Source organism: Haliotis rufescens, unplaced genomic scaffold (assembly GCF_023055435.1).
Source record: "Haliotis rufescens isolate VD_foot unplaced genomic scaffold, xgHalRufe1.0.p SCAF_11, whole genome shotgun sequence".
NCBI classification, from domain to species: Eukaryota; Metazoa; Mollusca; class Gastropoda; order Lepetellida; family Haliotidae; genus Haliotis; species Haliotis rufescens.
In genome coordinates, this window is record NW_025963791.1 from 42,755,459 (window position 1) to 42,769,318 (window position 13,860).

The following is a 13,860-nucleotide window of genomic DNA, read 5'->3' on the forward strand; positions in this document are numbered from 1 at the left end:
TGGATAATTGAAGTCAACCTGGTGGTAACTGTATGGATAATTGAAGTCAATCTGGTGGTAACTGTATGGGTAACTGAAGTCAATCTGGTGGTAACTGTATGGATAATTGAAGTCAATCAGAGGGTAACTGTATGATTAACTGAAGTCAATCTTGTGGTAACCGAATGGATAACCAAAGTCAATCTGGTAGTAACTGTATGGATAACCAAAGTCAACCTGGTGGTAACTGTATGGTTACCAAAGTCAACCTGGTAGTAACTGAATGGATAACCAAAGTCAACCTGGTGGTAACTGTATGGATAACCAAAGTCAACCTGGTAGTAACTGTATGGATAATTGAAGTCAATCTGGTCATAACTGTATGGATTACTGAAGTCAATCTGGTGGTAACTGTGTGGATAACTGAAGTCAATCTGGTGGTAACTGTATGGATAACCAAAGTCAATCTGTTGGTAACTTATGGATAACCAAAGTCAATCTGTTGGTAACTGTATGGATAATTGAAGTCAATCAGGGGGTGGCTGTATGGATAACTCATGTGAACCTGGTGAAAAACTTAAGTCAATCTGGTGGTGCCTGAATGGATAGCTAAATGATTTCAGATAAAAGTGCTGAACTTACTGTCTGGATTGTACTGGACCCTCATGATGAGGTTATCTCCGCACTGCTTCAGCACGGTCAGAGCGTGGGCGTAGGAGGCTGTTCTCATGTTGATACCGCAAACCTGAGAATGGTGCACAAAGGAGTACAGAGATCTACACACAAGTGAGTTCAGCCCTACATCTCCCCAGTTTCTTTGGGAACTACAGGTGGGTGGCAACCATCACATCGTGTTCAATATAACGAACTTTGGATGACTCGCACCAGGTGATGCCAGTGATAAATGTACTTTCGTAATTTGGACAGACACAAGGAGAATAAACATAAGTCCAGGGGGGGGAAATTGGGGCTGTTTTCACTATTGCAATAGTATTGCCATGGTAGTGAACCAACTTAAAGGCTTGATTATGATATTATTGAATGTAATAGAAATGAATAAAGTAATGCTGACAATCCCAAAATTGGACATTTTCCTCCCTGGAAGCTACTCAAACCAAAGGGAGGTAACTCTTATCTGAAGTTGGCATAATCCTTCCTTACAAACACATGCAGGTTTCAACTTTGCATAATTTATGTTTTATTTATAACAAATTGCAACTATTAAAACTATCCTTTGTTATACATACTATTGACAATACTATTGGTATTTTTACATTCCTGTCAAAATGGTACAATCTTAGGGCACACAACTGCAATACATCGATAGTGTGATACATTGTTACACTCCTTGCGCTTACTTCACTAAACAGTAGAGTGCCACATATAACTCCCACGAACACATCTAGACATCCATAGGAGGAACTGTGGCACACTTGAAAGAAAACACATTTGTGACATTTCTATTCCTCAGAGAGCGAACTGAGGCAGTTAAGACTCAAAAACATCTCTGTCACCTTCCATTTGTTTGTTTTGTTTGTTGTTTAACGTCGCACTTAGCAATATTCCAGCTATATGACGGAGGTCTGTAAATAATCCAGTGAATGATATCATGGGCAACAATCCATGCAAGCCTGACCACCTGATCCCATTAGTCGCCTCCTACGACAAGCAAAGTCGCCTCTTACGGCAAGCATGGGTTGCTGAAGACCTATTCTACCACGGATCTTCACGTCTTCCAGTTCTCCGAAGATCCTGCTGTGTTTGTGCCGGTCTCACTCACCTCTAGGAGTTGATCACCAGGAACCAGACCCGCCTGGGCAGCAAGACTCTTCTCATTCACGGAGGAAATAAATATTCCACCAGACGGACCCGCATTGATTTGAATGCCAAATTGTTCTGCAGTCTTCTGAATGGTAATTGTCCTCATGTCTAGAGGCCGTGGTCTACAGGCAAAAGAACATGTTGTTAACCCTACAAAAACATTGTGTAAAGCAAAGACATTTAAAAGTTATCACACACAATACACACAATCACCATCTACAGGATCAGCTGTGAGTGAGTCAACATGGGACCTGCACATCACAAAAATTTGGGGAAACCAAAAGTCAGACAGGTCGTTGATGTCGACCAATTTGTTACAACAGAAGAGGTCAGAATTCATGATTCAAACCCACAACAAGAGCTTGAGCAGGGATTTATCTAGACCTGATATTCGGCCCCCAGTCGGCAGTAAATCACAGTAAACATTTCCAATTTAAATAAAGAAAATCCTTGTTGCTTACTTTTTGCGTCTTGGAAACTCCTCTGACAACCAGGGTTCAAACTTGAGTAGAGACGACCCTGGACTGCTTGGTCCGGACACTGAAACACAGACAGGACACACAACTATCAGTTACAGAGCACTTCAAACACAGATTCTCTAACAGAGGCAGGACACACAACTATTAGTAACACACCACTTCAAACACAGATTCTCTAACAGAGGCAGGACACACAACTATTAGTAACACACCACTTCAAACACAGTCTCTCTAACAGAGGCAGGACACACAACTATCAGTAACACACCACTTCAAACACAGTCTCTCTAACACAGGCAGGACACACAACTATCAGTAACACACCACTTCAAATACAGTCTCTCTAACACAGGCAGGACACACAACTATCAGTAACACACCACTTCAAATACAGTCTCTCTAACACAGGGAGGACACACAATCATTACACAGAAAGATCAGCTGTATATATGTCTGTATCATTTTTAACTATGGCCATATTACCACTAAATATTTAACTCATTTCAGCACAAATTCACAGGCTGTGTATGTTGTTGAGAAAACTAGAAACATAAAAGGGGCGAGCCGGGATTCAATCTCACAATCAAAGGATTCTTGTGTGCCAAGGGAGGCAACTCTGCACAGGGAATTGCAGTGCCTTAAACTGTGAACATTTATGTGAACAGAGATAAACTCTGTTAATCAGAACGAAACCACCCCAAAGAAAAAGTGCATACAAACAACTTTCCAGTTTTCCTAATAAACTGTTACAGAATAATATTACTTTCCCAGCATTTCCAGATTAAGAGGGTCCAGACAAATAAGGTTTCAGTGTATACAACTGACGTGAATACTGTGAAGACGTACTCCCATACTTTATCAAAGACCTACGATGAAGGTAGCACTAAGACCGCTTTGTGGAACGGGGCCCTGGACAACTTACCGATTTCCACAGAGCCCTGGTTCTGGCCGTGGGTGTGGCGGCCATAGTGGGAGTAGCGCGGTGGGACGTCCTCGCTGAAGGTTGGTGTGATGCGGTCAATTGTTGAGTTGCTCTAAATGGAAGAGGGAAACATCATTGTCTCAGTGGATCCTGGCATGGAAAGGGCAGTAATTCTGCATGGGAAGATGCTGAGGTTTGAGACACCTGGCCACTTTAACCATTATTGAACAGGTCCAACATCTGATCACTGATAGGAAATCACAATTTGTGATACCGGGTAGTAAATTTGGACTTTCCCAGCCCCACCAGACAGTTTTAATATTTACAGGATTCAGCAGCTGTGATATTATAAATGGAGGCATAAAACATCATTCACTTTCACCTTCAGTTAAAGGTCAACAGCTTTTCAAACAATTAGTAAACTAGGATCTCATTCTGATGTAGGATGGTACCCAACCCCTATTACCAGAAACTACCCAGGTACCCACTGTAGGTCTCAAGAGTGGGGTAAAAATTGTCTGATTGGGAATTGTTTTATGGGAGCAATGGCAAAAACTCTTAAGATACACATAAAACATGATACATACTGAAGTTTTATATTTACTCAAACATATTAAAGTCAGGAGAGATGTGTGCACGGTCAGAAAGAAATGCGAACATTAGCAATTTGTAGAGTAACCACGAAGTTTTAATTTAACTGTCATTGAATAATATATCATGTGACAAACCACGGGTACAGGTGGTCCTGTGGGTACCGGGGTCCTACTCAGGACCCACCTGACCCGAGTACCCGAGTAACCCGTCCCAGCCCTACTGTGGGGCCTAGACAAGCCAGGAAGCTCCCAGTTGGATGTAATCCACCCACCTGTTGTGAAATGCTGGGCGAGCTGTAGTCCACCGGGCAGAAGTGAAATGGCTGGAAGTCAGGAGGCATGGTGTATCTGTAGTGGGCTGGGTAGGAGCTGTGGGAGGAACCAGGGGGATACGGGGGAGGCGTGTACGCCGACACTTGGTTCCCCGACCGATAGGGTGGCTGAGCTGGCGGTTGGCTGCAAGGACACAGTGTAACTGGGGTAACAGTTTCACATCTATAGCAACTAACAAAAAAGCTAAAAAACAAGAGGAGTAATAAAGTTTATAAAATAAGCAACACCGCAATATCATCTCATTTCTGGTCCATTTGAGGCTCACAGACAAACATGGACTCAACCTACAGAAAAACATACCAAATGTCATCCACCTCAACATGTCTGTAGCAGTCAACCACAGGTCAGCAGACAGGAGCATCACTAAGCAGAGGTCAGCAGGCTGGAGCATTACTGAGCACAGGTCTGCAGACAGGAGCATCACTGAGCACAGGTCTGCAGACAGGAGCATCACTGAGCACAGGTCTGCAGACAGGCGCATCACTGAGCACAGGTCTGCAGACAGGAGCATCACTGAGCACAGGTCAGCAGACAGGAGCTTCACTGAGCACAGGTAAGCAGACAGGAGCATCACTGAGCACAGGTCAGCAGACAGGAGCTTCACTGAGCACAGGTCTGCAGACAGGCGCATTGCTGAGCACAGGTCAGCAGACAGGAGCATCACTGAGCACAGGTCAGCAGACAGGAGCATTGCTGAGCACAGATCAGCAGACAGGAGCACCATTGAGCATCACTGAGCATAGGTCAGCAGACAGGAGCATCACTGAGCACAGGTCAGCAGACAGGAGCTTCACTGAGCACAGGTCAGCAGACAGGAGCATCACTGAGCACAGGTCTGCAGACAGGAGCATCACTGAGCACAGGTCTGCAGACAGGCGCATCACTGAGCACAGGTCAGCAGACAGGAGCTTCACTGAGCACAGGTCAGCAGACAGGGAGCATTGCTGAGCACAGGTCAGCAGACAGGAGCACCATTGAGCATCACTGAGCATAGGTCAGCAGACAGGAGCACCATTGAGCATCACTGAGCATAGGTCAGCAGACAGGAGCATCACTGAGCACAGGTCAGCAGACAGGAGCTTCACTGAGCACAAGTCAGCAGAAAGGAGCATCAATGAGCACAGGTCAGCAGACAGGAGCATCACTGAGCACAGGTCAGCAGACAGGAGCATCATTGAGCATCACTGAGCATAGGTCAGTAGACAGGAGCATCACTGAGCACAGATCTGCAGACAGGAGCATCACTAAGCACAGGTCTGCAGACAGGAGCATCACTTTGTCGCATGGATTGATGCTCATGGTGCCAATCACTGGACTATTTACAGACAGCTATCACATTGCTGAATGTGGCATTGCACAACAACCAATCACATATCACCCACTCATGTTCATATATTACAAAAATACACCTGATATAACCAACCCCCCCCCCCCGCAGTGTTATTGAACATCGTGAATGTTGTCATGTCTCACCTGTTTGGATGATGTGAGTTTCTGGGAGGAACTCTTGTTATCGGGGACGGAATTCTGTTTTCAAAGAGTCGTTCCGACGGAATGTCTCCTATTGGGAAGTCTATAGAAGTGGGTCTGCTGCTCCCCCCTGGTCCTGGCTGGCGCCTCTGTGGATAGCTAGACTGACTAGGGGGTTTGCCATTGTTTATAGGGTACACATTCTTTGGTTGGGAGGATCCAGAGTCAAACTCGGAGTGTGTGTGAGATGGTGGGGGAGAGGAGAGCAGCTTTGAGTTGGCATTGTTGAGAGGACTATGAACATACACCTTGTCTATCTCGGGCTGGCCGTTGTAGAAGGAATAGGGAGCCATAGGCGGGCACACGGGGGATTTCCTCCGTGGTGGCGTGAACAGTGACCTGGGTTCTTCTTGTCCGTATCGAATACTGGAATCTGAGTTCTGACTGAAGTGTCTCCCAGGGGAGTTCTTGTCATCGTAAAATGAAGGCTGGATGTAAGAGTCTGGTCTCAATGGAGGTCTTTCCTTCCCTGGGTGTGGACGAATTACAACTGTGTTTTTCCCAGGGAGAAAAGCAGGTCGAGGCTGGTGACTGGATTTCGGCCAAGTCCCGCTATTGCTGTCTATTTCAAATTCCGTTTTCCGTGATTTGGGTTTTGAATTTTCTTTCACTCTCTCATCTTTGTTATGATTTGAAACAGGATCAAATTCAGCAATGATCTTTTCCTGAGTTCCTAAATTGCAGTTCGACATATACGGGTGACTGCCCCTCTCATCCACATCTAACTGGCTCTCATTGGATCTCTGAACCTGGCGGAACAGTCCGCGGATTACTTCCTTGACACCATGTTGCCGATCACGGCTCTTCCGTGACGCACCAGAACTGTCAAGACTGTCCGTCTGTGAGCTGTGACTGCGTGATGTCTTGTTCCCTCCGTGAGAGTAATTGTGGCTGGTCATTGGGTCGTCCATGAGGAAGCCATGTTGTGGGATGGTGTCCGATTGGCTGCGCTGGTTGGAATGATACGAATGGTCCGGAAGTGTTGACATGATAGCTTGGCTGGTGGGGGTGGGGGAGGACCCCGCGGAGTGCACGGGGGACACCTGTCTCAGCACCTGCAGCTGCACAGGGTCATTTGACTTCTCCAGGACCTTCATGGCCTCGCGGGCCGACATTCCTGTCGACACTGGCTTGCTGTTCACCTGGAAAACAACAAGATTCTGTAAACCTTTCCCATATCATTGAGAGTATTCATCCTTAATTTGTTACACTTGGTCAGTGTTGAAGTCTTACATAAAGATAGCTTATGAACTAAATGACATGAAATTTTTACAGATTACAAAGCTTTACTAATACAAGAGAGAACTTGCTAATCATAATTTCCTCATTTCGAACACTTTTAATTTTCTAGTAATCATCTCTGGAGATACTATGCAAATTGTACAATTTCCAACAAACTTTACCTACATCAAACAAAGTGGCTGTTAACCAATATCCTTCATCAGGGATTTATCCAGGATTTTAAGCCAGGTGCCTTTGTCAGGCAAACTGGGAAATGTTGTTTTTTTTAATTCAAAATTGAGATTTTTCTTTTTTCAAAATATATTTGCTGCAGTCTCTGAGCACGCCTAGATACATCCTTGTTAATTCACCATTATCAACAGTGTGTTTGTGGCGTGAGTTGATTCTAGGTAAAGGTGACTACCACCCACCTGCACAATCCGATCCCCGATGCTAGGCAGCATGCCATCCTTGGCGATGATTCCCCCTTGATACATCCGAGAGATGAACAAGCCATGTTCTATCTGCATACCAGGATCTGGGAATATCAGACACTCGTCAAACATCTTACCAAGAAGACAGAGTCTACTGTGATAGTGATACATAGTCATTGTCAACATTATGACTAACCTTAAATTTGGACCTTTTTTTAAGGCGTATGACCTCAATTCAGAACCAGAGTAGTTGGTGGTCCTCTTTCTAACATCATATATCCCAACCTCTATTAAACCTCTTTCTGACATCATATAACTCAACCACTATTGAGCCTCTTTCTGACATCATATAATCCAACCTCTATTGAGCTTCTTTCTGACATCATATAACCCAACCTCTACAGGGCCTCTTTCTAACATCATATAACCCAACCTCTACTGGGCCTCTTTCTGACATATGTCCCAACCTCTAGTGGGCCTCTTTCTAACATCATATATCCCAACCTCTACTGGACCTCTTTCTAACGTCATGTAACCGAACCTCCACTGGGCCTCTTTCTAACATCATTTAATCCAACACTTCTCAAAAGAGGACCTGCAGAGTTTAGTCATCACCTGCAGCCTCTAAAGTCTGTGGGTCCTGATGGCAGCCTAGCAATTTTATTTATTTCAAACACTGGCTGAGAGACACAAAGACAGAACACACATGATTCCAGAGCCTACCTTTGTGACATGACAACAGCAGCTGAAGGGGCTGCCAGATCCGGGCACTGGTCCATTTTCTTCGCTTTACAACCTGCAATGCAAATCAAACAAGCATGAAATACTCATATCGCCAGCTAATATGACATGTCCAGTTGTGTGCAAGGCAAGAAATATTTTAGAGTTTTCAAGATCTCCTCCGGAAACGAGCGCTCCTGCCATTTTCAGTCTAAGTCAAAGTCGTTGCTATGGAAACTCGAAAAATGAAGTTTAAAAACATCCCAAACTATCAAAGGCACCAGTTTACCACTAGACCTACCTATGTGGCAAGTTTGGTGGAGAAATATTGTACAATTTTCAAGAACAGCTCCAGAAAGGAGCATTACCGCCATTTTCAGTCCACGTCAAAGTTGTTGCCATGGCAACTGGAAAAATAATTTTTTCAACAATCCTAAACTATCAAAAGGCACCAGTTTACCAGACCTATCTAAATGCCAAGTTTGGTAAACATATCTCAAGGTTTTTGAGTTCTACTCCGGAAACAAAACATGACAGACCGAAGTACGGACGGATTGACGGACGGACAGCACCCATTCCAACAACCCCCTTCCACTTCAAGGCAGGGGATCATTAATCCAATACACTTTACAGTAGAAAACACACGATGTGATCTGCACTGCAGCATTACTTCACCGTTTCCACCAATGTACCATCTGACCACATTGACAACTGTACAACAACTCACCAAAGTGATGGTTCCAGAATGTTCTCTCATGGCCTGGGAAGCCAGTCGTTTCTCTACGCTAGTCACATCTCTACCATTGACTTTCAACACAATGTCATTCAGTCTGCAACAGAAACAATCTCATTATCAAAACACATGGTTCCAGATAGTACCTGCCAGTGATGGCTGTTCTCAGAGCTACAGATAACATTTTGAGCAATTGAGTTTTTACTCTAGGGTTTCTATTTAAATTGGGTTATTACATTTTCATTGGGTAACCAATATTTTTTCACCCATCTATTCATCTCTCTATTGGGTTTTTCCCAAAATAAGCGAACATTTTAAGATTTAAAAAAAATGAAACAATGTTTTAGATGTATATAACTGTTCTAAATATATAGGCTTGACTCGGAAAGTAAATTAGCTTGTAATTGTGTTTCGGAAATTAGCTGAAAAAGCTTCATTGGGTATTTACGCGAGCTGTCTTTATACATATGAGTTTTTCATATAATGTATACATTTCTGTATGCAAGTTAATTGAAAGTAATTGTGTTTTGAATATTTTGGGGGATATTTTACGCAAATACGCTGCTTATCTGTAGCTCTGTTCTACATGCTGGTCTCACCACAGCAGCCTCGAAACACAACTATCAATATATTTGCCTTGAAGGAGTATTTGGTACAGGATACCAAATCTACCCCAGGATCCCCCCAGAGCTGCCTGATCTACCTACCCCATCCCCGCCCCCCCTCTCCCAGGGCTGCCTTGTTCTACAAGTACAGGATAGGGTCATAATGATGCTATTGGAGGATTGACACAAACAGATTTTGTTTTGTTTATCACCATACTCATAAATACTCCTGTTATATGACGGTGGCTTGTAAAATAATCAATCTGGACAAGTCATCCCAGTGATTGATATAATGTGCAACAATCAGAATACATTTACACTTAATCAACCAAGTCACTGAGCCTGAAGATCGATTAAGTCGCCTCGAACAGCAAGCATAGGTTGTTGAGGACCAATCCTAAACCGGAATCTGCACAACAAGCACCAAGTTGCACCTACCTGAGTTTGCCGTCGGCAACGCCTCCCTTCATCACGTTGTACACAAAGAGGGAGGGGTCGTTCTGGAACTGGGGGTCGTCCTTGCCCCCGATGAGGTCAAACCCCAGGTTGTCTCCATTCATCATCTCCTGGGAAAGTTTTTGAAAACAAATTTTGTTTATCTAACAATTTTGGTGCTTATTAAATTGATTTCTTCACTTAATTTTGACAGACACCTTTAATAGTAGGGTGAAACGATACAGCTAGGTCACGATAAAATACGTATTGCGATACGCATATTTACGCCAAATTGGATGGAAACTTCTTGACAATAAATATTTCAGAGCAATTTCAAAAGGAAAACCTAGCTGTAGACACATGTTCATAGCAGCTATTTTTAGTAGTGAACTTGAAACGCTTATTACAACACATATTGCGAAATCTGACTCACAAAAACGTCTGCGATCATTTAACAAGTAGTAAGTGATTTATGTCAGCAAGTGTATCGTCTTGTATCGATAAAAAAAAAAGAAGGTATCGTGAATCGCATTGTCACATGGAAACTCCTGATGCACCCGTCCACCAATGTATCGTTTCACCCCTGTCTCATAGGTCCTCTAAAACATAGTTCAGTCTACGGGTAGATGTGGCTGCCCAGATTTTTCTCCTTTGTTCTGCGACATCCACATGGGCCATGTTGCTTCCTTCATGGAGTATCCATGGCCAGATCAAGAACTGGGTTTTCCAGTCACCACTTGAATATATGTGTAATAACTTTTCTGTTCAAATTAAAGAGTATGAATCTAATCGTGTGAATCAATTACATTTGGAAACATTTAGTTTTTGTGTAGAAAAGTAGTACCCAGCACAAATTGTGTAAGTGACCTGTCCTGTGCTACAGTGCTTGATCGGGAGAGTTTTGTAAAAAAACACCCTACTTTACAGAAACACACGTTCCCATCATCATACCAAACACACCCTGCCTCGCAGTAAGCACGTGCTTTCCGTGACGACCTTGTTAACAATTGGGACATGGGAGTTTCTGAGAGTGAGTGAGACAAGTCAGTTTGGACAGTGAAGAGGTGTAGTGGGATACTCTCACAACAAGAGTACACCTTATATTATATTGTACCATATCTGAATGTAAGCATTGTTTGCAGTTCATTGTGCAACCTGCACATGTGAAATATAATGGAACAGTAGTTTGTGTTATTTATACAAAGTTTGGGGTATATAAATGGGCTGAGTTTTCATTGTTTTATTCAATATTTTGGACATTCCTTGATATCAGTGCTAGTGAAGAGATATTGGTCTCTCTGGCAAGTAGCACATTGTTGTTGTTGCAAAGACTGCATGTAAACTTTGTGTGACTGTAACAGTGTGTGTAACTATTTTTGAACAGGCGTACGGCCGAGGTGAATATGAGTAAGACTGTAATGTGTAAATGTGTATGACAGTAACAACGTGTGAATATGTGTATGACTGTAACATGCGAATATGTGTATGGCTGTAACATACGAATATGTGTATGGATGTAACATGTGAATATGTGTATGACAGTGACAACATGTGTATATGTGTATGACAGTGACGTGAATATGTGTATGACAGTGACGTGAATATGTGTATGACAGTGACATGTCAATATGTGTATGACAGTGACGTGGATATGTGTATTACAGTTGGTTGGTTTGTTGTTTAACGCCGCACTCAGCAATATTCCAGCTATATGACGGCGGTCTGTAAATAATCGAGTCTGGACCAGACAATCCAGTGATTGACATCATGAGCATCGATCCACGCAATTGGGATAGATGACATGCATCAATCAAATCAGCGAGCCTGACCACCCGATCCCGTTAGTCGCCTTTTACGACAAGCCTAGTCACCTTTTACGGCAAGCATGGGTTGCTGAAGACCTATTCTACCCCGGATCTTCACGGGTTAACTAGTAGTGACTTTGGCACTTTGTCTGTGTGACTTTGTCTTGAGTCTATGTCTGTGACTGTGACTGTGTCTGTGACTGTGTCTGTGACTTTGTCGTGTGTCTTATGTCTGTGACTTTGTGACTTTGTCTGTGTCTGTCTTGTGTCTATGTCTGTGACTTTGACTGTGACTGTGTGTAACTATCTTTGACAGTGTGTCTGTGTCTGTGTCTGTGACTGTGTGTAACTATCTTTGACAGTGTGCCTACCAGTTCTACATCAATCATTTCGCATTCCCACTCCTGCAGGTCTGCGTCGATGGCGGAGTCGCGGGAGTGGTTGTGTCCGATGGAGTTGAGCTGCCCCTTCCCAGCTTCCCGCTCCACCACGGCCTCGTACTTCTCCCTGTGTAATGACAGAGTATTAGTATTCAGGTGGCAAATTAGGGGCAATTACTGCATCAGTCACTGCCATTCTTAATTGATGTCTTGCTGTGTTTTACACACAGTTTGCTTAATCGTAGTAAATCGTAACAGTGCGTCCAGACTGTTAACATGGTTAATGTAGTTTATCAATGCCTCAGCAGACATCACATATTTTTGTGAACCCTGTTAAATTCTGCTTCCTTCCTGATACGTAGTTTCCTGGTGACAACAGCTTTTACCTGAACTTAACGACAGGTAGACAGGACTTATGTGGAATTTCTTCACTAATCTTTGATGTATCTTTTCTTCTCACCGACCAAACACTGCCTATAATTAGCTACTGACGGATTATTTTTGTCATCAGCACTGAATGTCTGCTCTTGTTACCATAGTAATGATACTATCTTTTAAAACAAATTCAAAACATCAAAGAAACCATGTCAGCAATGGTTGACATGGGTTTTACTGTATCATTGTTGAAAAGAATCAAAAACATTTCAATGGAAAAAAATGTAATGGGGATGTCAAAAACATCTACACAGCAAAATGCATCTGGTGTACTTCAGTGATGTTTCATGGCTTAATTAGGGTGATGCTGCATATGAAACAGTTTCTAGGAGATGCTTTAGAAACAAGTTGACAGGGAGACAAGATCTGTATCCATGGTAACAGTGACGTGCAACACAACATCACATTTATACAGTGTTTGAAATGAATACTAGCCTACTAATCTGAGGCAAGTAAATGTTTCAAGGACTTGAGAAAAAAGAATGCTTAGTCATGCAGACTCAGCACAAATTCATGGTTTACCAGTAAGTAAAGTAAGGGCTAAGTATTTGACTGAGACAAGAAGTTGGGTGGGTGATTACGCTGCATGACAGCATGGTTATCCTCACTGCTGCAGTGTTGCCCAGCAGACACTAACACCCTTTTCAAGCAGGTAATAAAAAATTAACATGTGTGATAACGCATGCACAGGCCAACGACAACAGTATTAATAAGAAGTTGACACAAATACAGCTGCTTGTTATTAAAGAAACTAGCTTCACTACTAGGCTACATAGCTAATGAAATCTCATTACTCTACCGCTAATATCAGAGTTGCAAATAATAGCCCATCCCACTTCCGTGACAGGTTAATTACACGAAGGACAGGTGAAAAACAAAGGACGGTCGTATGTTGTCTGTCAGTTAGTAACATGTCTCCATGATGTCTATTGTGTACAAAAACTAAACAACCCTAATTCAAGTTCGAAGTAATAAACAACAGAACAAGATATGCATACAGTTAGCTTTTGACAAGGACTGGTAAGATTTTCAAGTAGCCAGTCATATGGTCAGGGGGAAGTTAATTTGAACATGTAATGTACATATTTTGTCAATTTCTCATGCTGCATTCTCTAAACTGTCTGAGAGCACCAGTGTACAGGGATGACACATGCCTACCTCAACTTGCCACCAGGGGAAAACAAATACGTCTTTGTAAAGTTCTAAATTCATGTGACTAAATGCACCCTGGGCAGTGAAGCTCTCGTTGCAAACCTTTGTGTACAAACCACACACGAATCCTACACACGGGCAGGTTTACTACGCTGATGTTATGTAAGAGATGTGACCACAGCGATTTGCCAGCTACATTGAGACTGCCAAGCTCACTGAACCATGACCTTTGTTCAATCACATACATTTCACACACACTAACCTGGTGCAGCCAGGCTTCATG

The 13,860-nt window shown here is 43.1% G+C and overlaps 1 protein-coding gene across 1 annotated transcript in view; it reads right to left on the reverse strand.

Annotated features, from left to right (window-relative positions):
- The window catches only part of LOC124123242 (disks large homolog 5-like), a 52,505-nt gene that overhangs the window by 22,308 nt on the left and 16,337 nt on the right, over positions 1-13,860 (reverse strand). The window contains exons 5-15 of the mRNA XM_048392789.1: positions 11,982-12,117; positions 9,809-9,936; positions 8,760-8,862; positions 8,036-8,108; positions 7,310-7,416; positions 5,601-6,799; positions 4,067-4,250; positions 3,202-3,313; positions 2,262-2,340; positions 1,760-1,922; positions 622-724 (exon numbers count right to left, since the gene is read on the reverse strand). Coding sequence (XP_048248746.1) covers positions 622-724; positions 1,760-1,922; positions 2,262-2,340; positions 3,202-3,313; positions 4,067-4,250; positions 5,601-6,799; positions 7,310-7,416; positions 8,036-8,108; positions 8,760-8,862; positions 9,809-9,936; positions 11,982-12,117 — 2,387 coding nt within the window. The remainder of the gene's footprint in view (positions 1-621; positions 725-1,759; positions 1,923-2,261; positions 2,341-3,201; positions 3,314-4,066; positions 4,251-5,600; positions 6,800-7,309; positions 7,417-8,035; positions 8,109-8,759; positions 8,863-9,808; positions 9,937-11,981; positions 12,118-13,860) is intronic.